General features: G+C 37.2%; 1 protein-coding gene across 7 annotated transcripts in view; it reads left to right on the top strand.

Moving 5' to 3' along the window:
- The window catches only part of NTRK2 (neurotrophic receptor tyrosine kinase 2), a 191,977-nt gene that overhangs the window by 87,170 nt on the left and 77,024 nt on the right, over positions 1–27,783 (top strand). For 2 of the 7 annotated variants that reach the window (XM_041397037.1, XM_041397040.1), the window contains 2 exons: positions 2,197–2,265; positions 3,157–7,269. The exons of 3 other annotated variants lie outside the window; for them this stretch is intronic. In XM_041397037.1, coding sequence (XP_041252971.1) covers positions 2,197–2,265; positions 3,157–3,194 — 107 coding nt within the window. In that variant the 3' untranslated portion in view covers positions 3,195–7,269. Of the gene's footprint in view, positions 1–2,196; positions 2,266–3,156; positions 7,270–27,783 lie in introns of those variants that run through there. 2 more of the 7 variants (XM_041397038.1, XM_041397039.1) reach the window with 2 other exon arrangements.

The raw sequence follows: 27,783 nt of genomic DNA, 5'->3' as shown, positions 1-27,783 counted from the left end.
TTAGGCTTAAATTTGATGTTCCCAAAATAGTGTACTCCAGATTCTTTATAATGTTTGTTTAAAGACAAGTAATTAATTCAGTGCTGATTTCAAAGCTTTTTGAATGAAGAAATGCTATTGGAGTAAAGTTATCACATTTTAAACTACTTATTATTTTCTTTACTGTCTTGGACAAATTTGCATTTCAGAGAGACAGATACATAATGTTCCTTTAAAGGATGAATGAAGTTCTGTCATTCCTTGTACAGGGAAGATGAATAGTTTTTTTCTGTCTTCCACTTTCATTTTGACGTTCTTTTATTTTTATTCTTTAGTGTACTTTCCTCTGCAAGTCTGAGTGGCAGCTTATATAACAGCAGTGTACTTTTAAAACTAATATTAAACTCAGAATCTAGCACCTCAGCAACAACTCAAGCCAAAATCAAGCTTTGCCTCAACCTACCTAACTGACTCCATTTGAACTCTGAGAAGCCGAATGGGAAGCTGGCACTTAGAACTCAAGAAATCATCTTCTAAATATCTACTGCCCATAATATTTTTACTTTGTTAGCTCAATGTCTCCAAATAGTCTGAGATCCAGTATACAAATGAAGTTTTGTTTTTTTAAAGCAGTTCTGTTCAGTTTCTTCATCTTTATATTTGTCCTGTTTCCTTGCTCCATTGTCCCACTCCACCCCACTTCCCACAATTATTTTGTAGTCATATATCCTTTTCTATGTACTGCACCTGGTTTCTTTCCTCATTTTAGTGATTAAAGTTAATAGACACATCTTTTTTACACCTTTCTCTTTCTTTCACCTTTTTCCTTTCTTTTTTTTTTTTGACTCCTTTCTGTTAATAAGTTTTTTCCTTAAAATATATTTTTATTGTGTGTGTGATTAATTTTTCTGCCTTCAATAGGAATTGCAGGACTCCCTTCATCTTGTGGATTTCTTGACTCCTGTAGACTGCTCAGTCATAGGTCTGAGGTTTCTCCCATAATGGTTGTTTTAGATGCCACTGTTGGCCACCAGGGTTACTAAAATACACACAAATGCAACTAAGAATATAGAATAATAGAATGACTTTAAGATCATCAAGTCCAGTCATTAACTTTACACTACCAAGCCCACCACTAAACCATCTCCGTACACATCTCAGGTGGTTTACAAGAAGACATCAGCTTGCCTTCCTTAAACTAGTTGTTCCACCTTCCCTCTACCTCTGCCCCTCCATCATGACTTATTGTGTGAAGTTTACAGGAGTTGTAAGCAGATCTGGTTTGTATCTGTGTTTTGCCCCTGTGCTGTACACTAAATATTAGTTCTTTCGTTGACAACTTCTCGAATTAAAATTCAGAGGTGTCTTAAAACCCAGCAATATGATTTCACTGTGACTACAGCAGACGAGGTAAGGAATAATCTGAAAGTCAAAAAACCTTTCCCTTGCAATGACTTGGTCTGGTGTTAAAAGTGTGGTATAAATGCGTGTTTTTATGTAAATACATGTATGTGTCCTTTGTTTTAAGTTACCAAGAACGTATGCAATCTCCCATATTTAAGAAAACAAAATTCCAGGAGAGGTCTGAATACTTAGGAAATTCAAGAGGAAAGTAGCACCCATGCAGTAGACTTAATTGTAGACTACTAAAAACCCCAATGATATTTCTTCTTTTCTAACCTATAACTTCTAAACATCCTTCAGATAATTGCTTACTGTTCTGAAATGAGGCTTTCTTCAACTGATACTCTATTTTTGTCTGTGAATTATCAGATCCTTTTGGGGATTTTTGGCACCTTACATGAAACCTTAATAACTGTTTCAAAGAAAAGACATTTTGCTGCACAATTTTGGGAATGTGGGATTGTAGAAAGCTAGCAAGTTCAGCATCTGTATGTGTGATTGCCTGCTTCCAGGATAGAAACAAACAAGAAAATGCAATGCACTGCATTGCAATGAATTAGTCATTGCTACTGACAGTGAAATTTACTTCTCTTGAAGCTGATAGTTTAAGTCCCATTCATTGAAAGCAAATAAAGGTTTGGCTCGGAATTGTTTCGATTTCTGTGGAATATGGGTAAGCTTTCAGTCACAAACAGTGAGAACTTATCAAAACAAGATAAAAAAGCCCAAAAACCAGACAAAAACTACTACAGAAGTTTACATTTTCTGACTAATAGTAAAACTCTCACATGTGTTTTTTTCAAATGTCATTAGAACAAGTAATGGTGGCTGTCAACAGTGATGTACATAATAACTCAACTGCATCAGATAACAACAGACTAGGTAAGACAATGCTGTTTTAGGAAGTATTTGTGCTATAAAGTCAGCTAGTTGAATTACACACAGGACCCTACATAGCTTTAAAAAAAAATTCTTATCCTTAGCCAGTCAGGTAAGTTCTGGGGGAATAAGTTTTTCCTGGGGGAATAAGTTTTTCCTTCATCAGAGCAGAACACATCATGGGGAATTTTACGTATTTCAATGTGCCATCATATTTAGTTGTTTTTTTTTTTTTAAGTTGATATTTAAATACAATTGATTTCAAGATAAATGACTAATATTTCTCCCAGCTCCACTTATTTCTGCCATTACAGAGGCAGTTAATGCCACTAAGGGCAGCACCTTGTTCAGAGCAGGCAGAAAGGATGATGTGCACAGAGCTAAGGTGTGAAATGAAAGTTAGAGATGATCCTGATACCTGCTTAGAGTAAGTCTGTGGCATAGTGGGGTACCCTACAAGTAATTGGTGTACCAAACTAAAGACAGAGAACTTGATTGTGCACATTGCGCTGTTCACCATCAGCCTTGGCACAAGGCAGAGCACCTGGCTGAGGTTTTTCTAAGCCATGCATAGCACAGTCTCTTGTTGGAGAATTCTAGACTTACTGCATTACAGCTCAATCTGAGTATACTGACAGGTTAAAGACAAAGAAATAGCACACATTATACATTTTTATTTAACAAAATCTTTAGCCACAAGATAGAGGTAATGTCATCATTTTCATAAATTCATGTTCAGTTTTTATGTAATTTATTTATGCTTTAAATGCTTTTTATGTGTATGTGCTTGATTGTCAAGTATTCATTTGTGTTTGGTCTTTTGTATTGATTTTTCTTTAACTTTTTTTCTTTTTTTAAGCATGATTTCTCACACTTTATTTTGTTTTTTTTTAGGTTTTGTTTTATTTCATAAGATCCCACTGGATGGGTAAATGAAATAAGGAAAAGATGAGAGAGGGGCTGTTGAGCTTGTGGAAACTGTGTGCTGCACTGTAGGGAGTGGAGAGTGTTCTTTCCCAATGAAGTGCCACCTCCCATGGATTTCTCTTTTAAACATTGGTTATGTTTGGAGAACTATACATTCAAATCAGTAGCTGTTTTTCCAAGAGCAGGGAAAGGTGAAGCCCTGAGGCAGCTAAAAAACTCAAGAAATTCCAGAAATAAGCTACCACACTCTTTCCTATTGCCTTGTCCTCACTGTGTCTTCCAAAATGACATTGAAATTAAATTATATTGTTTCCTCTGTCAATTTTTTTTCTGTTCGAACGTAACTGGAAAGATGTTGTTTTTATAAATAATATTTTTCAAAGGTGAACTGCAAAGCTGCTTTTGTTTTATTGAATTAACATCTCTGCAAAAATTTCTACAATGCTTAGTTTGAGTGTGTGTGCAAGCTCACTGATTTCTGTGGAAATGCTCACATCCTTAAAGTTAAGTTCTTGTATATTTGCAGGATATGGTCTTAACTCCTGAAGCAGTAAATTGCAGAGCTGGCCCTGCAAATCTTATGTATGTAGTTCCACTGACTTTACCAGGAAGATGGGGAGTCTAAGTTGTATACAGAAAGGTGGCAGTACTGTTTGGTGTGTTTGGGTATTGAACCGGTGCCATCAGTTAGACATTCCATCTTACTCAAGATAGCCCCTAAGTTTGAATAAGCACACAAATCTATCTATAGTAGGCCAGATGCTGGTTCTGAGCCAAGAGCAAGACGAACAATGTGGCTGGTCCTTCAGATGTAGACTTAGAGGCTTGTTTAACTGTCCATATTTAACTGTGAAGTATGCTTCAGAATGTGCTTCATAATACTGCAGAGAAGAGTCTACTGTAGCAAGTAAAGCCAAATGAAGGCATGAGCATATTTCAAGAGCAGGGCTGCATTTAGATATAGTACTAGAAATTAATTTTCATTTGATTTATGTATCAAATCCTGAGGGTCTACTTTGATCTGGTTTTCCATTTAGGGAATTTTAAGTATGAAGTTTCAGGGGTTTTTTTAACTGAGAGTTAGCTACAAAGACTGAGTTAGTGAAAGACTGAGGTAGATGCTTATGTTCCTGTGTATTCTTGTTGAATTTTTGAGATATGATTTAAATTTAATTCCTTACAACTATGTTTAGTGAAATGGATGGTATTATTTTGTCCCTAATGTATTTGCTTTTCATTGTTGCCTGTTTTTAATTTCACCCATTTTCACTCTTCCATTGTAATACTATTGCCTTTTCTTTTACTGCAGTCTTTTAAGGCCATACACCCTCCCTCTCTTGCTACAGTACTGTCTTGGCTCTTTAATTCTGTTTCTGTGTATTTACTTGCTTTTTGCCTTCTAAGACTCTTAATCCTTCAACTCTTTTTCTTGTGTTCTCTTGAATCTCTTGCATTCAAGTTGTTTATTCCTGCTGTGCTCAAGTTTGAGAAATATCCTTATTAGTCAAGACATGTGTCCACATTTGCATACTTCTAGGCCTATATAGGGAGATGCCTCCTTTCCCTTTCCACTAGTTAGGGAAGGGGAGATGCAATCGCTAAAAATCTGTCCCAAAGATGTATTCTGCTCCCCACATTAAAGAAGAGGACAGGGCTGAAAGTTTACTGATGACCTAGGAATCGTGTTGTCTTTGTCACCCTGCACATGCTGTGGTGATTTGGGGAGGGATGGCAGCAATTAAGGATATCCATCATAGTTCCTGTTTGAAGTTAGATGTCATCAAGTGCTCTGCTGTTCCTGAGAAAGAGTATTATGAATGTCTGCCTTTTTTCCTCCCTAAGTCTGTGTCTTATAAGACATGGTTTTATTTTCCAGAACTCATAACTTTCTCTTCTGCTTACTGACTTATTTTACCTTCCTTTTAATTATTTTCTTCTTGGACTTCTTGTTTATCCATGAATTTGTCCTCCTATTGAAATAGTATCTGATATCACAGAGGTGATTCTAAATCAGTAGACAATCATCTAGTGGCAATATTTGAACTAAAGTCAGTGGACTTACATCAAACAAATATTGGATCTTGAGCAGAGCTTGACCCAGTAGCCCAAATTCCAGTTTGATGTTTTGCTGGGACAAAGTCAGCATATTTCAGTTATGTGTTCACAATTTATTGCCAAATTAATGAAGTGAGAATCTGAACCCTTTTCTTTTGGCAGGGAAAAAGCAAACTTGCAAAGCTGGAATTTGGCAGTTGACTTTTGAAATATTTAATTTTAAAAGGTAGTTCTTTCTGGTTCATAATATTTATATGCATAAATATGCACAGTTATTGATTGGGGATTTTACATAATTTTTTGTAATTTATTTTATAGCACTTTGCAGTTCATCTTTATCGGATAGAGGTAGGTTTGACCTTCAAATGTTTCAGACTGTACTGACACAGTATTTTGGATTTTATGTAATCATGGAGATACTTTAATAAACAACTGATCTATGCACCACTGAAATATATATATATATATTTTTATATCTGTATTGTAGAATATCCTTCTTACATATTTTGTACTACATTATGTTAGACACTCAGTACATTATTACTTGATGCAGATATTCACAGAACGTTATGGATTACAGCACGTGATTTGTTACTAATAATGTCTTAGCACAGACGTTTAATGCTTGATGGAAAAAGACTACATGTTCCTACAATGTTTTTTTCAGTATGTGGACAGAGCCTCTTAAAGCTAAGGGAGCTAAACTTTTAACATGGAAGTTATGACACCCACTAGCTTCTGTCTTTCAGCTTGATTGTAAGTGACTGCTTGTAACTGTAGAGATTCTGATCTGCCCAAATGGTGTTGGTTTACAAAGGGCTCACTTAATTACAAATTCTAGACCTCCTTAAAATAAAGTGAGACTGAAACTAAAAATCTTACAGGAACCATTAACATGGTAAAAATTGATGAACATCCAGGATTTGACATTAAAAAGTTTTTATATTGTTTTACTGAGCAATAAAAAAGGCTATGAAATGTCTAAAGGCAGAGTTGCTATTTTTTTCCTCTGTTCCAGACATGAAACTAAAATAAAAGCATATTTCTAAGGTTCTGCTAGAAGGGGTTTATTTGTACTAGAATTTATTTTAGATAGACATTTAGTATGCTCAGAGACACGTTGAGATAAGCTGTTGAGCAGTGTGATGGGCAGATTAGTTTGGGGCCTGGAGAGGAAGCACTGCTGGGGGTGTTGTGGTGTGAGGAAAGTCATGTCATCCAGTCTGTTAAATAAACTTGTTCTGTTGAATGTGATGGAAGTTTGACCAGTGGCCAGGACTATGTTGCAAAGAAGTGCATTGTTCCCAGGCAGAGGTCAGAGCTGTGCTTGCTACAGCTGCCCGTCATGAAAAGTGAGGTGGGAGCAGTTGCAAAATATCGGTTCCTGAAGAAAGCTGTCTAGGGACCATCTCTTTTTTAGTGGGAGTCCTGGAAGCTCACAGCCAGGGCAGAGGCTACTATGAAACATTTTCATGGTGATATATGTCTTGGCTGTCGTAACCTGTGAAAGGCAATCTTCATCCTTTCCACTGCCTTTGTCTACCAGCTGGACTTCTCCCAGGCAGCAGTGAAGCAAAACATGCATTTCAGAGGGAGCAAGATCATGATCCTTGGAAACAGCAGACAGTGCCAAGAAAACCTGTGGACAGCTAGTTGAAAACAATTTTACTTCAAATAGCTCTAATGGGGATTGTTTTTCTTTTTTGACTGTTGGAAGAAGGACTAAAAATCATTTTTTTCCTAAGAAAGCAAATTCCTAAGCCTGGTTTTTCAAAAACTATAAAACATATGGAATTTTGCCATATGAAAATGACCCATACACTTCCAAGTGGCTCTTTAAACAGAAGCCTTCATGCAAAGTTTGTCAATCCCTTTACCCAGTTGTCTGTGTTAAATTGACACCTAATCATCACTATGAAGGCCATCACTTTGTTTTCATCTATTTTAATGCTCAAAACTTGCAAATGGTTTGTAAAGTTGAAAGTTGTTATCCAACAGATAATAAAATCACCCTTTCTAAGCTCTTTTTTATTCAGCCATTTTTTCCAGTTAATAATAATAATAATTATTGTAACAATAATAATATTTTATCATTTGAAATAATTCAAAATTATGATAATATATATTATATATATTGCATATATCATAATATAATATATATTATAGAATATACAATATATAATATACATTATATATTATATTATATTGTTGTATTATATTATATTATATTATATTATATTATATTATATTATATTATATTATATTATATTATATTAGTAGACTGAGCAGCTAAGTATTTTGTTCATGTTTATTTCAAAAGAAAACCCCAAAAGGTTATGTAAAGGTTTTTAGTATTTTCTTCTTCTCCATCATTCTCCCTGGCTTCTCTTTCTTCCAATTTTTAGTGGTTCTGTTTTCTGTTCTTCAGAGAGCTCAATGTCCTACTTTGTGAGTTGAGGTTAGCTCTCTTCTTCTTAGGGGGCAAATGTGTAGCGTCTTGTAATATCCTTTTGAAGGACTTTGCCATCGTTATGTGATGGCATGAAGTACTCTAGATCATAATGTAGGTCCATGTTGTGTGAGATTTTCATCATCTGATCTCCAGAACATGAGTTTGTGGGTGGTTGGAAGCGTTCAGCATGAATGCAACGTCATAGGGTGCACAGAGAATGCTGGTGCTGTGTATTTCACATGTCACAGCCCATTTCATTGTCCCACTTCCACAGGAATGTGTATGCCCAAACTTTTGAAGCTGACTTCCATTTGCTCTGTTTTTCTTTATTTCATACAAATTAAATCTGCTCTGAAGATAGCAAATGATGCATTGATTGGAAATGAATATAGCTGTTCACTTCCACAAGCATGTATGTGCCTGATCTTGGAGAACATGGTACTGTCTTTTAATCAGCCTCGAGATTAACCGCTTGACTTACTTTCATCCAAAAAAAAAGCAACAGAGTGGAAGAGCCCACATGAGAGTGTGTATTGTTTTAGTATGGACATGCTATATCCTTTTAATTTTAATAGCAACCTTCCATGACTGGCTATATTTTTGCAGCTGCAAGGAGTGTGTTGGATAAGCACGTGTTCTGGCCTGCAGCAGAGTTGTAGGCAGCACAGAGCCAAACTGCTTTCATTTTAAAGAGGGCCATTCCCCCATGGTCTCTAGAGGCAACAAGTCACAGCAGGGTTACTAAGCTGATTACCTCTTAATATAGGAGGAAACTTGTCTCCTTGCATATGTATTTTTACTGTTACTTTGTTCCTCAGCTGGAATGACAAGAACAACAATAAAATTTCAGGCAACTATCTGATATTCAAGGAAGTAAAGGCTAAAGTCATGGCCTTCTTATGATAGCTTTGTTTTTTCTTTGATGTAAACAGAGTAGGCTTCCTTGTCAGGTATGTCCACTAAACAGAAAAGAAATCCTGTTTTTTTCCTTAAGTATTTTAGTATTTTTAGAGGTGTTTGTTTGTTTGTTTGGTTGGTTGGTTTTTCTAACACAGCTGTTTGATAGGTATCACTGACTTCACTAGTGTGTGAGCATAATTGGGCTGCCACACCACTGCACAAACCCAAGACCAGAGTCTTAAACAAATACACTTCAAATCTTTCACAACCATTTAGAGCGCTCTGTTCCTGAGTACTTTCTTATATTTCAGTCTCAATTTAAAAACAGGAAGAGTCATTAAGTTGATTTAAAATTACAGGACTTTATATTTTCTTAAAAATTTTTTTCTTAAAATATTTTTTTCACACATGGAAAAAAGTAATATTCTAAATTTTAGAGCAAAATTGCCGTCTGCCATAGCATCACATCATGAAAGCCGAATAGCAGGATAGAGACAGTGGGCACAAACTGATGCACAGGAAGTTCCACCTGAACGTGAGGAAGAACTTCTTTGCTGTGCAGCTGACCAAGCACTGGCACAGATCACAGAGAAGTTGTGGAGTCTCCCTCCCTCAGTGGAGATATTCAAGAGCCATCTGGACACAATCCTGTGCCATGTGCTCTGGGATGACCTGTCTTGAGCAGGGAGGTTGGACCAGAGGACCCATTGTAGTCCCTTTCAACCTGATCCATTCTGTGATCCCATGGTTTTAAAAATTACTTGCTGTTATCCATCACCAAGCTGTGTCTTTTCTCCCCCTCTTCCCTCTAATTCTTTATGTTGAAAATCTTTCATGTTTCTTGTAAGTAACAGACAATCATTGTTTTTATTCCCAGATGCTACCATAACACTTTGCACAATCTATAAAAAATGTATTACATGAAATTTTTAACACGCCAATAAAGTTCTATAATTTCATATCATTGTGTCTTTCACTACCTGTAAATTTATCACATTTTTATTTCATTAGTAATATTGTACTGCATTGAAAAATATGTCAATTTTTGAGTTCCTCACCTGTTACCTGTTGTTATAAAAATGCTATTGTGTTCCGATTAGAAGTGAGATTCAATTCCTTAATTATATTTTTATAGCATCACTAATGGTCATTCTATTTATAAGCAACACCCCCCCCCCCCCCCCAACTGTTTGCAGTAGTTTTATTTCTATTTAACATACTTTAATTTAAATGTATGTATCATTAACATGTACATTCAAACAAATGTATGTGTATTCAGGTCAAAGCACTTCATGTTCAGCTGTTGCCTGTAAGACACAAAGTTTTACATATCAGGCCATACTTCATCTACTCAACTTTACACAAAAAAAAAGTTGTTTGGTTAAATACTCAAGTACGATGTGGTGATTTTCCAAATTATTTTGAGGAAACAGTGCTATGATTTGAAGGCCATGTTTTGCTTTGGAACTTCTCTTTGTTGGCATGAACTATCTGGATTTCTTGGCAAATTTAATGAAATAGAATACAAAAGAATGTTGAAGTGGTTATGTCACAGATTATGTCCAGGTTTTTTATCTTTTTTGCTTTTCACTTGAGCATTTTATATTTTCCCATTAATGTGATTGCTCTATTTGGACTACAGCAGATTACATGTTCATTTTCTGAAATGTTTTGTCATGTTTTTCTCCTCTGGGTTCTTACCAGATCTCTGAGTATTGTACCAAATCTGCTTTCTTTACTCACAGGCAATTTTGAAATTTTTCACCTATTTGAACAATTGTGATGTCATGCAGTGTATTTTACACATAAGCTTTTTTATCACCATCCATGTAAAATATGCTTTTGGAACTAATTTGGTGTATCCTCAGTATCTAGGAGAAATAGCCTCAATACAAAGGTCCGCTCTTTTTCTAGGAGGCACTTTCAATAAGACAACTATTAGAAAGAAATTCTGATGTTGATTAAGCTGCTAGATACAATTATTGTGCAGAAAGTTTTCAAACAGTATAAATTGTTAGATTCTCCAAAATGCCAAGTAGAAGAACATGCTGAGATTGTGACGTGTTTGGTATTTTTTTGTGTAGTAACAAGCTTGCCATTGAAATGCTGTTATAGAAGCTTTTCAGACTCAGTAGACCAAGAAGCTATTATCTAGGGAGAAGAATCAAAAATGAAGCTGAATAAAGGCAAAAGTGAAAAATAGCCATTTACACTGCCTGGGAAATTGGGAAGTCTGTAAAGAAATTAGGATCACTGTAAGAAATGAAAAAGTCTTACTATTCTTGGTAATCCAAATTAGTGTAAAACTACAAACAAGGGTTTATTTTAAATGAAAATGAATTGCAACTTGAAAGTATTGTTGTAGAAGTTTTGATTTTATTATTTTAAACAAGAAAAAATATAAAACATTGGATATTTGTGTCTTGAGATACTGTAACTTCCATCTACTTTGATCATTAAATTACTTCAAGAATAAAAAATTAATTTCATAGGTTAGTTTGTAATTCTGATACTATTTTAAAACTAACATGAATGCAAAGACCACTTTTGGGTAATTGATGTTTCTTCCTCTATTATGTTAGTGACCAGGCTTTAAAGCAAAAATACAGAGCACATAATAAGCAGTTGTTGGTGTATTGCAGTTTCATGAGAAGGTTGCAAAAAGTCACAAAATAGTGTTTGATGATATATATATTGTATTTCAATTAGAAACTTTCAGCAATGTGTTTTTACCTATTAAAAGCAAATACATTCTACAGTTTTCTAAAATAACTGTGAGTAAAGAGAATAGAAAGGTGCATTTGAAAGACAAGTGAAAAATTATTTGAAGCTCTTGCTTTGGTAATTTAAAAATTTAATTTAAAGACTATCTCGTTGTTTTATTTATGCTTTTCTACTGTAGTTTTCAAATTCATATTTTATTCACACTATGCCATTTTTGACGCCATTATTGTGTCTTTTGTTGTTGCAGCAAACTTCAGATCTATTTCCTTAATATACTGTGACTGTAATCAGTAAAATCCCAAATAGTGTCTCATGATAAGTTAGAATATGAATGTGACAGTGCCTTTTATACCTGCCACTTAAAAGTGCTATGCTATTTGCATGTTCAGAATGAGGAAAGTATTTTAACTGGCTATTCTAGCCACAACACCTTCCCAAGATAGCTGATGTGCAGAACAAAAATATGCAAGTGTGTGCTGGGAACCACTCATCAGTGATAGTGTGGCCTCAGGGAGGGATGCACCACCACCACCACTGATTGCAGTTCCTTAATAACTTATTATAACTCTTGTTGCATAATAGAAGTCAGAGAGCAGAAGGTGATGAAAGTCCAGATGAGCAATTGGCTGTGAAGTTTCTTGATGACTACTGTGTTCTATGGAAGAGTCACCATGTTTTCCCCTTGAAGGGTTTTAGCAAAATTTCAGTGTCTACAGCATTAAAGTATATGATGCCTTAGGAATGGATGCGTCATCCCTGCCTCAGGGAACAAGATCCAAGAACACAGTTAGGTTTATATAAACCTTTGTCTGAGGGCTGGGTAAGGTTTCTTTCATTTTTTTTCTAAACCTGTCCTGAATATTTATGACGTCTTTACTCCAGGAGACATACCAGCATAGACCCTGCTGGCTAAACCAGAATCTCCCCTTCTTTTTCTAAAGATACATGCCATCCAATCAATTTTCATGTTTCTTTGTGAGAGCTAGCATGATTCTGAGGTCAGAGCTTATAAATTAGATTACACTTTTCATCCTCAAATGTCTCAGAGAGAAGGTCAATAGGACTAGCCATATCAGAGATTCCTGGTACACTTTGTTCCATGTAATCATTGCACAGTCATAAGAAGTTGCTTCACTTGCATCAGATGTCTTAAAAATCCTAGGAAAAATTAGAGGACTCTATGTACCTGTAGAGATTAACTATCAGAATTAGAACAAAATGTGAAATCTTGATAAGTCTATGCTTTTTAAAAGAAAACATTTATATAATACTTCCATTTTCATTCAGCTTCAAAACTCTGTGTGTTGCTGTAAATATGAGACAGAAGTCAAAATTATGAAAGAATATCAGTGTTGGCTTCCTCCTGGTAAGACCTGCTCATTGACTTTTCCCATTAATGTCAGGGGATTAGATAATCTAGGAAGTCAGTTTCTCTCTTAGTTTTATCTTCTATGAGCCAAAAGTAATTTTTTTGTTATCTGAGATACTACCTGTATGCTATAATGTACCTGTCTGCCTGGCTTGGTGAAGTCTGTCTTCTGGGTACCAAGTAGCCCATTGATAGATATCTCAGTCTCTAATAGCATTTGTGAAGGTTTCTGCACACAACTGTGTTATTAGTAGTTGCTCAGGTGTAGAATTTTTAAATACATTAAATGTTTTTAAAATACAACCCAAATCATCAACTCTGCATTTGTTTGCTTATGAGAGTATGAATCAAAATCAGGTAAGTTGACTGTGATTTGCCTGAGCATTTCCTTTCTCCAGGCATTTGAAGTACAGTTTTTGAAGCAGAACATGCTAAGACAAGCCTTCTACTTTCTGTGTGGTAAAACAAGTTACCTTTTCCCATATGTCGGCATTGTTTTTCCTTTGGCAGTTGGCATAGTCTCCTTCCAGGTAAAGAAACACACTTTATCAGACTTTATCAATGTCTCAAAAAAAGTGTGAAGAGCTGCGTGCCTTTTCAAGAGGAAGGCAAAGATTTATCATCATGCTTTTTCTTTTTAATGAATATGCCAAGTTTCCATCGCTTGCTGCAACTTCACACTTTGATGGAATACAAATCTATATTTATATATATCCTGTTGCTGTTGAACTCAACTATCCTGGTACACAGGTGAAATTGTTACCTATCATTAGGAGGTGGTGGTATAGCCTCTTGAATCAGTGGTTCCTAACTACAAAGCTCTAATATTTTTTGCTCCTGAGTTCTGGTCTGAACATGGTGAAAGTAGCTGTAACCACTAGTGATAGGTAGATGGCCCACATGATAGCAGTTTGATCAGTGATTGCCAGGGGACAGCTACTCATGCCAGGAAAGGGCAGCCTTTGGCAGCGGAAGAAGAGATGGCAGAGGGATTGAGTTATCCTGTGATCAACCAAATCAAAGAGTTTCATTGTCTCTAAGAGTGGAAATCTTGTAAACCTTTTTTCTCCCTTCTGGAAACATGCAGATTTCGTTTCAGGTGCCATTAGTCAGGCTACCATGAGATTTATTTTTTTAATATGGAATATAAATGTAAGTTTAACTTTGCATTCATGAGGTTTTCCACCTACTTGTTACAGGCCATAAAGGGTCTGTGCCAATGCTTTTGTGATTACACTAGAGCCCTGGTTCTGACCCTAGACAGACCACAACACTGTATTTTGCTGTAAAACAAATCAGGGGTGTTTATTCATCTGAGATTTTTGTCATCGCTGCAGTTATGGATTATTACTTGTTGTAATCATGCTCTTAAAAATGAGATTTCATTAAAAAAATTAATCTATAATGACATGTTTTTTTCTCGTAAAAATTGAAATGAGTAAGTAGCTCAGGACTTACTCTTTCCTTCATTTTTGCAGACTGGTTAGATAACAGCTGTTTCAGGTTATCATACTCTTGTTCCTCGGGCACTGCTGCCACATCATGAAAATATGGAGAAATTAGTTGGTGAACGAAGAAAAGTTGTAGCTCTTTTAACATCTTTTAACCAGATTCTAATGTCTCTGGAAAATACTGACAAACATAACCATCCCAAATGTTCAGTTGACAAATCATGTACTTTTAAAAAAAGAGTTTCTGTATCCATTTAAGTTAATACGACCCAGTGGAGGCCAGTAAAACCTGAGAACCCCAAGAAAGCAGCATCCCCTCCGTGTAGAGCCAGGAACCCACTTAGAGGGCAGCAGGATCCTCTGGTTGCTGGTGTGGTCCACCTGCCCTGGCAGGAGCTCAATGAAGCTGTTATGTCTTGACTACTTCCTGACATCTACTTTTAAAGTTGTTTTATCTCTGTGGCACAGGGCCAGCTTAAAACCTCCCAAAGGGTCATATGCCCAAGCATGCTCCAGCTGCTGGAATGGCATTTTATGGATGGCTTCAATATTTTTTTGTAATGATGAGCTTGCTTCACTCCATCCAGCTAGTGCTGTTTGCTAGGGATCCAGGCTTGCTGCCTTGCTATTTTCTGCCACTTTTTGGGCCTTGTAGAGGAGAAGGGAAGGGATACACTGCAGGGTGTGTATCCTTTCTGGAGGGTGCTTAATGGCAGGCTGGAAGCCAGAAGAAGTGAAACCCTTCTTCTGGCTTCCAGCCTGCCATTAAGCACCCTCCAGAAAGATGGCTTGTCTGCCTTGGATTTTTCCCTTCCCTGCAAGCATACATGACGGCATGACTGAAAGGTGAAAGACCAATATCTTCCTAATTTTAGTAGTCCCAGAAACACCATAACGAAAATCTAGCTCTGTAGCTTTTTCGTGTCTGATAGCATGCAGCAAAATCTCACTGTCTTTAATCCTCTTCTTGGCAATACTCCCACTGGCTTTGGTGGGAGTTTTGTCTGAGCATGACCAGAGTTGGAATTTCAGGTTTTGGTCCTACATTAATTTTTCAGCAAGGAACAGAAATGGATATTATAGATTTTCACTTAAACATTAGGAAGACATAAAACTGACATTCTCTATAATGTAGTAGTACAAATATGGGCAATTACCTTTTTGGCATTGTCTTGTGGGAATAATACAAATGAATTACTTTAACCCATTCCTAACATAATTCATGTGCAGCCATATATTATAGATGCTACCTTTCAGTGACATAACTAAGTGCCACAACTAAGTGCCACAGCAGGAGAAGACTGCATTTGCCAAAAATGTTGTCATCATTCTTAATAAAAAGACAGCAGTCCTAATTTCACTGTCATTCATAAGAATTTCAAACTATTGTCAATATAATAACTTACTCTTGGCTGATATTGAGAGGAAGGGAATTAGACTCTTGATACTACTGTTCCACTTTATCTGTTCAAAGGATTTCATGCTTAGTGTTTGGTTCAACTCTTTCACCCTATCTCTGAATTTGCTTTTCTTTACATTTGTGATGAACTAGCTAGTTGGAGTTTAGCACATTATATTGGATTTTAAAAGGAAAAAAAAGAAAAAAAGGAAAACCTCATCTGGCAAAGAGAAGTAAGGTAGAAAAATCTTTGGGGGAAAATGAATTCTTTCTAAAGACTGTGAAAATTAAGAGCTTAGAGTTTACTGAAATTATGGTATAAATGTGGCGATTAGATAAATAGATATGGTATAGATCTCTGGTGACTCTAGAGAATGAAATACCAATTATGCTCCTGCACTGAAGTCCAATTACTGGTTTACCTAGTACTGCTGTGGTTGAATTGATTGTGGGCATTTTTCACACACGTGTCTGCTTTTTGCAGCTTGGTCCTTTGAGACCATTATTTCGTGTGACCATTGCAGATGCCAAGTTTTCTAGCCCAGTGCAATAGAGGGTTGTGGCTGTGCATGGTTTGTGCTCCTGTTTTCTGTTTTTTGCTATTGATCTCTGAAGGTGAGAAGATGATTTTTGCAGATCAGTTCAGAGATACATTAGTTAGGAAAGTTTATAAGGTCATCTATTTCAATTGGTGCCAATAATATACATGTGTTCATTAGATTTTGTGTGGAATTACAAAACCATTTTCTTCTGCTTTATAGTATTTGCTTTTAATGGTGGTCAGGAATAAGGCTCTTCTTTAGCAGTTTCTTTTTGAGAGTATTTGATTTTTATGCAAATCTGTTCTGATAAATCTGTTGCTAAGAAACAGCCATGACTGAATTTTTGATAAAAGAGGAAACTAGTCTGAAAATAAATGAATGTCATTCTAGAATGCTTGAATTTCACAAGTACTAATGCTGTTTAATCCTAACATAAAAATGACAACACCACAGGATGCCATGTTGTTGTTGGAAAAAGTGAGGATAGATGAGACAGGTGGTCAAGAGAGACTCAGTTAAGTGTGATAAATGAAACTCTTTATAAAGGAGGAAGTGAGTAAATAAGCAGAGGAGGTCCATCAGAAAAATGCTAAGGGATATATAAAAAATACTCAGACGAAGCAGCAGAATTAATTAAAAAAATATTATGTGGAGCATCCTGGATGAAGAGACACTCTGCATTGTTCAGGGCTTTAAAGAATGGAAGTAGAGAATCTTACAATATTTTAGCAAATCCTCATTGTTGTGTTCTGACCAATTTCAGAATTAATGCATCCATTTCCAAATCTGCTGTAGCAAAACTGCCAGAGTTTGTGGTGTGGCCACTTTTGGGATGGCTGATCTAGCTGATATATTGCAAATAGGTTTGAGTATGTGGCATTTTCCTGCTTCCCATAGCAGCAATTTCAAGGAAAGCTGGCAGGAGAGAGGTAACAGGAGGAATCTCCAGCAGATGAGGCATCATGTGGCAGGGAGGAGGAGGAGGTGTCTGTAAATGGCAGTAGAGGTTTATCATGTAGAGGCAAGACAGTGAATTTGTGCAGCTAATCCTATAGCTTGTGAGTGATGCTGCTGGAACAGAAGTTTGACATATTTCCTTTCTATATATGAGTGTCATTTGCTCCGCTGTAGTAATTTTTAGATCTGCGTTAGAAAAGGATTTTGAGAATGTAAAGTTCCACTGCCTTAGCAATTATGCTTTGGGAAAGAAGGGTGTTGTTGGAAGGCAATTCTGCATCTTTGGTCTGAAGATGTTTTGGCTGAGATATTTCTCCAAACAGCCTGTTATATATCCTGCCATCTCCAAAGATGAACTGTTCTTTAAACAACGTCCAAAAGATCTAATCGAGCATAATCTGGAAATCTATAACAATGAAAATGGCTGATTTTCTTTTCCTTATGATTTCTTAGAGGTGCACAGAAGAAGTGCTAGAGTGAGCCTGCTGGTAAGACTGGTCCAAATACTTCACCTGGATATCATTAGTATTTTTCATTACACATATCTCTGAGCACCAAAAAACTTCACAAAAGAAGATTCTTGTCAGTCTCTTTGTGGCCATCAAGGTTTTCTGAGCATGGACTGTGATTCTCTTTAAAGGTCTGGGATATGTATGTTTCTGAGTGCTTTGAGGACAGGTTCTGTAGAGAAATGGCTGCTGTTGCACAGACACAAAAGGAATCAGTTTCACTGTTGCAAAGTAAGCTAATATAAATTGGAATAAAATGTCAGGTATTAATGGTTAGAAAGGAAAGTTACCTCTGTCTTCCTTAGTGCTCACTGAGGGCTAGTTTGGACAGCTTGTCTTCTGTGCCAAAGTCCTCTTCCCTTCCAGCAGCCCTCTTCCAAAGGCCAGCTACTACCTTTGAAATATGTGCAAAACTGGGGCCATCAGCACCCAAAGCCTGTTCACCCAAGGTGAAAGCATAAAAACCTAAGGTGAAAGTGTTTGGAGATGAAGAGGAGGCAGTCCACGTCAGAGCAAGTTCAAAACAGCTCTAGATGTGCTGTAAGATCATCTCAGTGAGAGCTTAGCGAGCAGCAAAACCAGATCTCTGCAGATGTTGTTTACAATTTGATCATGATGTTTGGGTTGATTTAGTTTTGTTTCTTTGTAGCTTGTCAGGGTTAAGTTTAGCTAGTCAGGTTGTAAATCAAAAATATTTGTAAGATGTTATTCTGGAATACTTGTTGGGATCAAATTCAGAGGTATATTTCACTGTAGTGTTGATTTTATAACCCATGCAAATGTTGGGGGCCTGTAATAGTCTTGCACTGACAAAAAGTAAGAAATTATACAAGAATTAGTGTTACTATGTCATGTAATTAACACTTCCACTGATTAAAGTTTTTCAGAAGAAATAAAGGGACATTTCCCACTGAAATGAATTGTATGTAAATAATGCTATTAGACAATGTGTCTATTCTCCTAGAATAACCCACTGTGTAGTAGAGCACAGGTGTTCTTCACACCCAGCTAAACCTATCTTTATTCTGTGGGCTGGAAAAGTGAACTGCTGATGTATGGAAGTGTACATATTTCATTGAGCCATGATGTGTATTTGTTGAGCTCTGGGCTTCCTTCGTTTCTGAATAGACATAAATCAACATTTGAAGACCTAAGGTTTTTCCTGTAAGATCACTCACACTATTTTTTTATCATTATGGAAGATTAGGGATGAAGGAGCACCTAGGAGATCCCTCCCTATCCTAAATCTGTATCAACTCTACCTGTATCTTTCCCAAGAGACATTTTTCCTCATGTGGCTTTAAGAACTCCAGAAGTGGAGATTTCTGAGTCTTCTATGAGCAATTGCAGTGCTCATGGAAGCAAGATCTATTCCAAAGTTCCTGAGGATCTGTTCCTGGGGACCTATTCTAAAGTTTTTACCATGGTCTTTCTTAGTACACTTTTGTCATGGAACATTTAGTTCCTGTTTGTCAAAGACATGCAATAAAAATTGTAACCATGCATCGGAAGACTATCCTTGTGTATGTCCTCAGAGGATAAAAGAAATCCCAATTCTTCAGTTTTTCATCAAATCTCTGAGTATTTCTAGATTTTTCCATATTGTATTTTCATTTTATATGCTTGAATGGAAGAGGCTTGTAGATAGTATATCTCTGCTTCAAGGAAATAATCATTGAGGCTTAAAAAAATTTAGATAGATCATTAGTAATGCTTTCCCCCCACCCTGCCCCCCTCACCCCCTTAAAAAACCCTGCATAATCAAATACAATTCAAAGTCAGGGAGCTTTCTCCTCAATATAGCATATCTGCTTTATCATCTAACTATGTTGAACTGAACAGAATTAGGAAAATTATTCAAGTTAACTACTCCAAATAGCTTTGTTCTTCTCTGACAGTCAAAGGAGCATCGGGAAAATTTTATTGCTTCTGTACACTTTGTATTTATCTTCTAGACAACAGAGGACCACATTCCCAGTCTTAGGAATGGGAATGCTCACACTTGGATTATTTATGAGAAGTCTGTAAGGAAGCAGTTTTTAATTAAATATTTCTTAAATGAAATTCAACGCAACAAGCATTTAATTTCAGGTGAATTCTTATTTTTTTGCTTCATGCCAGCAAGTACATTCCAGTTGATCTTTTTTGTTATTGTGGTGATTTTTCACTGTAGCATTTTTGAAGGATAATAATTTTACTCATGTTCCAAGATATCCAAGCCTGCAGGTGACTATAATGAATAGTGCTGATGATCTATATTAAAAAATTATAAATAATTTTTTCTTAAATTCTTTCACATTTTCTGCCTTGTTTCTTTATTTTTCTGGCTCATGTATTAATATTGATTAATATCCCACATCCCAGCTATTTTTTTTTCTTAGGTCTGTGTTTCATTTGACTGCTAATAATGAGAGGCCATAAATTCCTCATTCTTCATAACAGGGCACATCAGCTGAGCTGCAGATACTGCAAATGTGTCCACAGAGCAGTGAACAGCTGTACAGCCACCATTCATCCTATATCTGAGGAGGGCTATGAGTCTCAAAGGGCTCTGTGGTTTGACAGCTGGGGCGCCAGTTCCTCCCAGGTTCTGGTCATGACTTTGACAGAGATCCCACCTTCAGTGCTGGATAATTCAGTGCTTAAGTGCTCTTCCTGTTGCCTCCAAATCAAAAATAAAGGTAGTGCATACCTCATCATGGATGACCTACATGGATTTATTGGTTATGGTGCGTAAGAATGTGACAATGCATGCCAGATTGCAGTTGTTAGATCTGTTTCACAAATGCCTTCCATTCTGGCTGAAAGGGAAAAAGAAATCAGCAACCCTTTTGATGCAGCTTGAGGTTTTGCTGGTAGCATCCCTGGGGAGAGCTGGCCCTGGAGTGAAACTAGGGCAGAGGGGTTAGGAACATTTCATCCTTTCCAGACAAAGTATGTATTAGACACTTCATTCTTTTTCCTACAGGGCTTTGCAGTGCTGCAAAGGAGGTTTCTTGGGTGAACTGTCTTGCCAGTCTGGCCCAGACCAAGACACCAGTGTCTTTATCCCTGACCTCTGTAGGTTGTGTAACTTTCGGGAGTCACTTGCATTATGAAGGGGTCCCCTAGGCTATCCTTCAGAGTCATCCCTTGCAGAAACAATTGATCTACGTTTGTGTGTGAGGGGATGCAGAAATGCGTGGATACAGGGGAGTACAGAGGAGGTTGTGAGGAGAAATGCAGCTGAAAGGAACTGACTGGGATTCTTTCACAGTCACACACCAGAATAAAACCCAAGCAAACAAATATGCAGCTGTGGCTCTTAGATTCAAAGCCAGAACAAAAAGCCCTGATGAAATATTGAGTGGCTAAAATCTGTGCATCGTCATGTCAATGGAAATTACCCAGATTGTGTGTTTGTTCCTCTGTAGAGGAGCTAGGCATTTGAAATAAGTTTTCCTACAAGATGAACATGTATTTTAGGGAAAAGGCATCTTGACACCTAGAAATTTGGTACTGTAAAGCTAAATAACATACCTGTTATTTCATTAGATTCAAAGGTATGCATTACTTAAATTATTCCATGTGGGAATGAAGATAATCCAACAACATAGATCATTTGCTCTGTATGAAAGTAGTACAGTGACAACCAAACAATTAGGCTTCTTCTGAAGCTGCAACAAATAAGAAAAATTTAAACATTGACTTTTTACATGAAAACAAAGGCAAAATACCTTTTATCCTTCATCACCCAAACAAAACAAATCACCATTGAATTGGTCTAATTTCATCATGATTTTCGAACTGATTTTTCCAGTTTGTTTTGCAATAGTTGTAAGTGAACAGATTCCTAAGGATTGCTTCTGGAGTTTAAACCTTGCTTTTCCACTCTCCTTTGAGAGACCTTCAAGAAGCCTACTTACTTTTGTTATTCAGAAAATGTTAGAAGCACATGCTGGTGGGAACAAAGGTGTTTGTCTGCTGGATTTGAGGATGTTCTCCAGCACTCTGTTTGGGTTCTTCTGACTTCCTGGGAGCATCCTCTTGGATGGGAACTGAACTTCTTGGGCAGTGTCAAAAGGTTTTTCTCATCTCATATGTCAAGAAGCAATAGAGTACAAGCTTAAACAAGCACTGGTGGGTGTAAATCAGTTAAACAGATTGATGATACCTGTCAGAAGATGTGAAATTGTTTATCCTTTAAACACTAAAGCCTGGCAAGTCTCAGTTTTCTGAGTCACAGACTTAATGTGTAACAGTGTGGGTTTTGGCTCAGTGTACCGTTCCAGGGTAGAAGGACATGCACTCTTTGATCTGAGAAGAGCAATATTATTTAGCAGGGTGGACTCAGGTATAATACATTTTAGGGTGGTCTTGTGAGGTCCTTTCACCACAATAAAGGAGGTTTAACCCCCTAATACTCATTTTGCAACTGCATGTGACAGTGACTGTAGAGATGGCTACACAAAGATTAAGACTAATGGCTGCTGTCTGGGAAGCTGGCAGGGATGGGGATATGAGACAGGAAAGGTCAGTTAGAAGATGGGTAGAGGCAAGATGTGCTATTGCTCCACACAGCTGAACTGCTGACAAAACTTGGGAGTGCCTTGCCTTGAGCTTTCCCTTGTTACAAGCATTAACAACTGCAAAGCAAAGACCATGGTTTTATTAAGTCCACTCTAGATTAGCAGAACAATCTGACTTCACCTTGGACATCTGCACCAAGCAAAGCAAGATTTAACTTGTTTCTCTTCAGAAGCATATTCAGTCTTCTTTTGATAGGTTGGTTGGTGGTTTGGTTTGGTTTTGGGTTTTTTTCTTGAGTTCTGTTTACATCTTTTAATTCAATTCCCTATATATAACATACTGCATTTTTAGAGACCAATAGTATAAAATATTTTTTCTATAATTGGATTTCTTTCTATTGTCCTGACTTTCTTGTTCAGTCTAACAGTGTTGGTACCACGTTTGGTACCACCGTTTCTGAACATGGAAATACAAAGGAATATTTGAAGTAAAACTTAGCACCTTAGTCAGGAAAAAAGTGTGCCAAGCTCTGATTGATTACTTGTCTTCGAGAGAGAGTAAAAGATAAGATCATGATTTTTAGAATAAAGCTGAAAAGGTGCTTCTTCTGGTGAGAAAGTTGGCTCTTGTTTTGATAAGAGGAAAAATTTAATATCTGCTCTTGCTGAAGCATAAAACTTTCATTTCAATCATGCAGAAAATATAAAAATGTACAGCAAACATGGGAATCTCACAGGACAAGAAATCTTGTGTAATTGCTTTTCAGAACAATGTATTTAACTAGTGAAAAAATACATCCCTCCCAAAAGGAAAAAAAGGAGAAGATTCTTTATAGCCTTGGAATTTAGTAGAGGTGCTGACTGATGTGACATACTTTCACTGTTGTGCTTTTAACTTGACAGTGTTCTGTTACCAGGTCTTAGCACAGACTGATCCCTGTTCCTAGGGGAGCTAAGAGCCAATGCTAGAGAAGGTCCACTGAGACCTAAGAATCGGCATAATTTTTCATGGAAGAAACAATATTTATTAAGGCATCACAGCACAAAATTGTCTCTATAAATGCTGCATTTTACATGACGTGCTTCTTAACAGTTGAGTAAGTAGATGCATCCTTGCAAATACACAACTCCAACCACAAAGCTAAAATCAAAGTGGGTTTTGTGGTATTTTATTGCCCCTATTTTCTTCCAGTGTGCCTGAGCCATTAGTAGGTACTTTGGGACAATTGGAGTGATGTGTGTTGCACAGAAAATTGTCGTGCAAAAGTAGCTCCAACAAATAGCAGTGCAGCATGCACGTTAAAACTGCATTAAATCTGATGGTGATAGGAGTATAATGAACCATAGAATAGAGTCATAGAATGGCTTGGGTTGGAAGGGACCTTAAAGGTTCACCCAGTTCCTAGCACCCGTACCATGGGCAGAGACACCTTTCAGGTAGACTAGCCTGGCCTTGAAAAGTTCCAGGGATGGGGCATCCACAGCTTCTCTGGGCAACCTTTTCCAGTGCCTCACCACCCTCACAGCAAAGAATTTCTTCCTAATATCTAATTTAATCCTGCTCTCTTTCATTGCCCCTAGTCCTGTCACTGCATGCTCTTGTAAACAGTTTTGCTCCATTTTTCCTATAGGCTCCCTTCAGGTACTGGAAGGATACAATGAAGTCATCCTGAAGCCTTCTCTTTTGCAGGCTGCACAATCCCAATTTTCTTAGTTTTTCCTGTCATGAAAGGCTGTACACATTAATAATGAATCTCCTTTGCCTGATCAAAAATAGGAGCATACCTAGAAAATAATAGAATTAAATTTTATTTCTTAACCTAGGGAAACTCAATTTTTTTGGCACCACCAAGGTAAAGTGCAGTGCAGACATACACTGTTCAAAGGATATCACAGTTCTTCTTGGAATGTGCAGTATGTGAAATTTGCTCTTTCTGCCTTTCCCCATATTTTGTGTTGAGGAAAATTCCCCACCCAGCTGTTGGAGGCATTTTGGTTTTATTGTAGCTCATCAAATATATATTGGTTTTCAAATATAATTGGTTTCAAATATAATTGGTTTTCTTACATGTCAATTTCAAATTGACATGTTTCAAATATAATTGGTTTTCTTACATGTCACGACTTTTTTAGAGAGCTGCTAGTCTTTTTTTGTACACAAAAGGGATTTTTCTTGAGCCTAGGTGATGCAGAATGGATAAGTCTTTAGCTTAATATCAAATAGAAGAGTAATTCATCACCGTGGTGGATAGCCCACATCTTCCCCAAAGCAGAGTACAGATACTTGTCTGGCTCCAACCTGTCTTCTTAAGAAAAATTGTCTAAAAGAGAAATCAAGGGAAGATTCTGGGCAGCAGACTGGTAGAAGGTCTCTGGAGTCTTCTTAAAAGCTTAAGCCAGCTGTGAATCAGTTCTTGGCAACAGCTATTGACAACTGATAACCCATGACTTTCACTCCAACCTACTATATTTTGTCTAAAATTTTCAGATTTCAGGTGTAAAACAAAGAGCAGATTTTATGAAAACCAGAGGCAGGTGTAGGTGACTGAGTGTAATTATCATACTTGTTCTACCTTTGACAAGTAATTCTGTGACCACATTTCATGTGGATGAAACCACACTCCAAGGTGCTCCAAGAAATTATCCTTCATTTTGAGCAAAGAACCCATTCCGAAAAGGACAGCTCTCATTTGCTGTTAGCACAGGTGATAGTCTCATCTTGCATCCTAGAAATGCTTTTACATTACTTGAATATCATAGCCAGCTGCAGAGCTGGCTGGTCTATAGCTGTAATGTGGCTTAGTGCGCTCAAATAATTAAATGTAACTTTTTGATTAGTAGAATGAGTAGATAGTCTAGCAAATAAACAAGTGTGGAAATGGTCTATGTAAAAGTTTGCTTATATTGATAAAAAAAGGTCAGGAAAAGGGAAGTTTGAAATGATGTGAACTCGTCTGCCTCTGATACACAAAAAATTCCATCTGAGAGATTCTAATTGTCTTAATTAGAGAAGAACTAGACAGGAAATAAGATTTTGAATGCAAACAACTATTTCATAAAGCATTGCATGAGATGTTGCTAATAACAGGGATTACAGAGTGATATAGCAACAAGGTTCCTAGAATTGAATTGTCCTTAAACTGTTTTGTACTGCCAGGAATTGACATGAAGGTCACCTTATTTTCCGGGTTTCCCTCACCTACATCAGAGAGCTGTATAGACTTGGAACCTACTTCATTACACACAAAAGACTAGCTTTTACCAGCAAACCTAATTGAGTAGCTTTACAGAACAGCTGTCTACTTTTCACCTGCAGCACTTTGCGGTTTACACTGGTTGAAAATAGTAGTTCACCCTACAAAATTGGATCTTGAAGTATTGCAGAAATTATTCAATGAATAGACTGAGTTCCTTAGTCGTTATCCCACTTTAACATCTAGAAATGTGTAATGGTCACTTTTCCTTGCCATCATGGCAAGTATGTTGGAAGCAAACAATGACAAAAGAGCCTCCTCCTGTGTAGCAGAGAACAGCCAGACTGAAAAGGCCTTAAAGACATGCATCTATTATGTTTCAGAGTGGACAGAATTTCCCTGTTTGCTGTGAGAGAAGGGATTTGAACCTCATACAAAAGTATATTAGTATAAAAGTATTTTGTTTTCACAAGAAAGTATTAAACAGCCTGCTTTTTTTTAATCGACAAATAGAAATTCAGAAAGTTTATAAATGTAAGGATGGTGTCTACCAAAAACTGAATGCAGCTTTAAATGGGTAGCACTCCAAATGTTTGTGCAAACAACTCTTATGCATCTGAAAAATGTGTTGTGACTTACCATAAGTATTGGCTGTGCCATCTGAGTGGCCCATTCCCACAATTTGTTAGGCTCTGCCCTTCACTACAGAATTTTTTACCAAAAATTCTTTATCCTGGCATCTTTCCCAGTAGAGTCAATCATGTGAGGATCTGAGTGATCAATAATGACAAAACCAGCCTTGGTATGAGTATTTCACTTGATAAATTGCAAAGATCTAGGCTTTACTTACATTTGTCAACAGCGACTTTCCCGTGAAGTGCCAGGTATTTGAAAAATTACTTCTAGTGTTTCAGGCTGGGGGGGAAGCACTTTTTCAAACTTTGAGAACATTTCCCTCATGCACCATTAAACCAACTGGAGAGAAAGAAAAGCTAGACGGGGGTGTGAATATACTTATGTCTCGAAATATAGGGTTGAATAGCCACATGCCAGGATATTTAAGTTTTATGGCTGTGAGCCCTGATGTATAATGATTAAGTAGCTTTGTTAATGATACAGTGAGTTGCAGAAGAGCAGGAGTTTCTTTAAAGCTGCCTTTTCTTTGCTGTGCTTGGGACTGTCCTTTTTCTCATCTGGTTCTTCAGCTGTGTGTCTGCTACGGTGGATCCCACCTTGTCTTCTCTCATGTCCTCAGTAATGTGCATACAGAACCTGCTGGTGGCCCTGCTGGTCTCTCCTCTGCATTTCCTATCTCTCCTGCAGACACAGCTGCCATCTACATGCCTGGTTACTCAGCTCTGTCTTACCTCTACAGTGTGCCTTCTGTCCTTGTCTAAAACTGTCTGGGAGTCCAGCATGTTGCAATTGGGCGACTTGGAGTAAAAACAGTTTTTTATTGTCCTCAAGGTCTTCTCTTCTGCCCCCTTTTTCACGGGGACATTTGCTCAAGCTGTTGCTGCTGCCCAGAGGCTAAATGCAGTTGGCTAAAGATGCTATTTCAGAATAGGCACTTCCAGAGGGTGATTTTTTCAATCTGTTTCTAGCATTGTCTTTTGATTGTTACAATTAAAATATGTGAATATCATCCCAAAAAACCTTAGTTAATGTGGATGGAGAATGAAGTGAAATATGTGTGATCTCTGCTGTCCCTTGAGTCAGGACATTATGCAAAATATCTTTGCTGCTTAATGGTGCTTCTGGTTTTCTAAAACTGGAAGTAATGTGGAATTTAAGTGACAGGGTTAGATGTCAAGAGTTCAAATGTTATCTGTGCTGATTTGCTGTTAGTTCAAAGGCTCCTGCAGTTCACAGAAGTGGGACACTGTGCTAAGCAGGATATTTTTTAAAATCCATTTGCAAGGTTTTATCTGTGTGGCACTTTCATTAAAAATACAAAGCATGGAGTGAAAACAAAACAAAAACTATCACTGAATTACCGTTCACAATAGACCTTTTTCTGGAAGGTGACTGGATTAATATATGGACTGGGGAGCCAGGAGGATGTGCCCCTGGATAGGATGAGCCTCTCTGCAGTAGCTTCAGGTTTTACTCCTCTACTCCTCTCAGCATCTTCTCTTTACCTCTGGAACTATGCTAATTGTCCCCTGGATTTTTGCCCCGAACTGTGTTTCTTTCAGAAATTAGCAGCTTCCCACATCGGGATGAGCCCATTTGCTCAGTGTCTTTTGTCTTGTTGTAATGCCAGGTAGGGCAGGCATTCCCTGGATTTGTGATGTTACTGCTGTGTGCTTCAAGTAGGGCATAAGGTAAAAAAGTTAATGTGCATATTCCATTGCTTTTTTTCTGAGAATGACAACATTATTTCAACAAGTTTTGAGATATTGCACAGTGACAGACTGAGCTGAACACTGACATTTACTCCAGGTGATGTACCAGTACAAAAACTTGTTTTTATTCCAATTCCTAATGGACAAAAAACCACTGTTCTCCATCTGCACCCAGAGGTACAAAAT

This window comes from Onychostruthus taczanowskii, unplaced genomic scaffold, assembly GCF_017590055.1.
Source record: "Onychostruthus taczanowskii isolate IOZ18803 unplaced genomic scaffold, ASM1759005v1 scaffold134, whole genome shotgun sequence".
NCBI classification, from domain to species: Eukaryota; Metazoa; Chordata; class Aves; order Passeriformes; family Passeridae; genus Onychostruthus; species Onychostruthus taczanowskii.
This window is presented reverse-complemented; position numbering and strand designations above follow the sequence as displayed.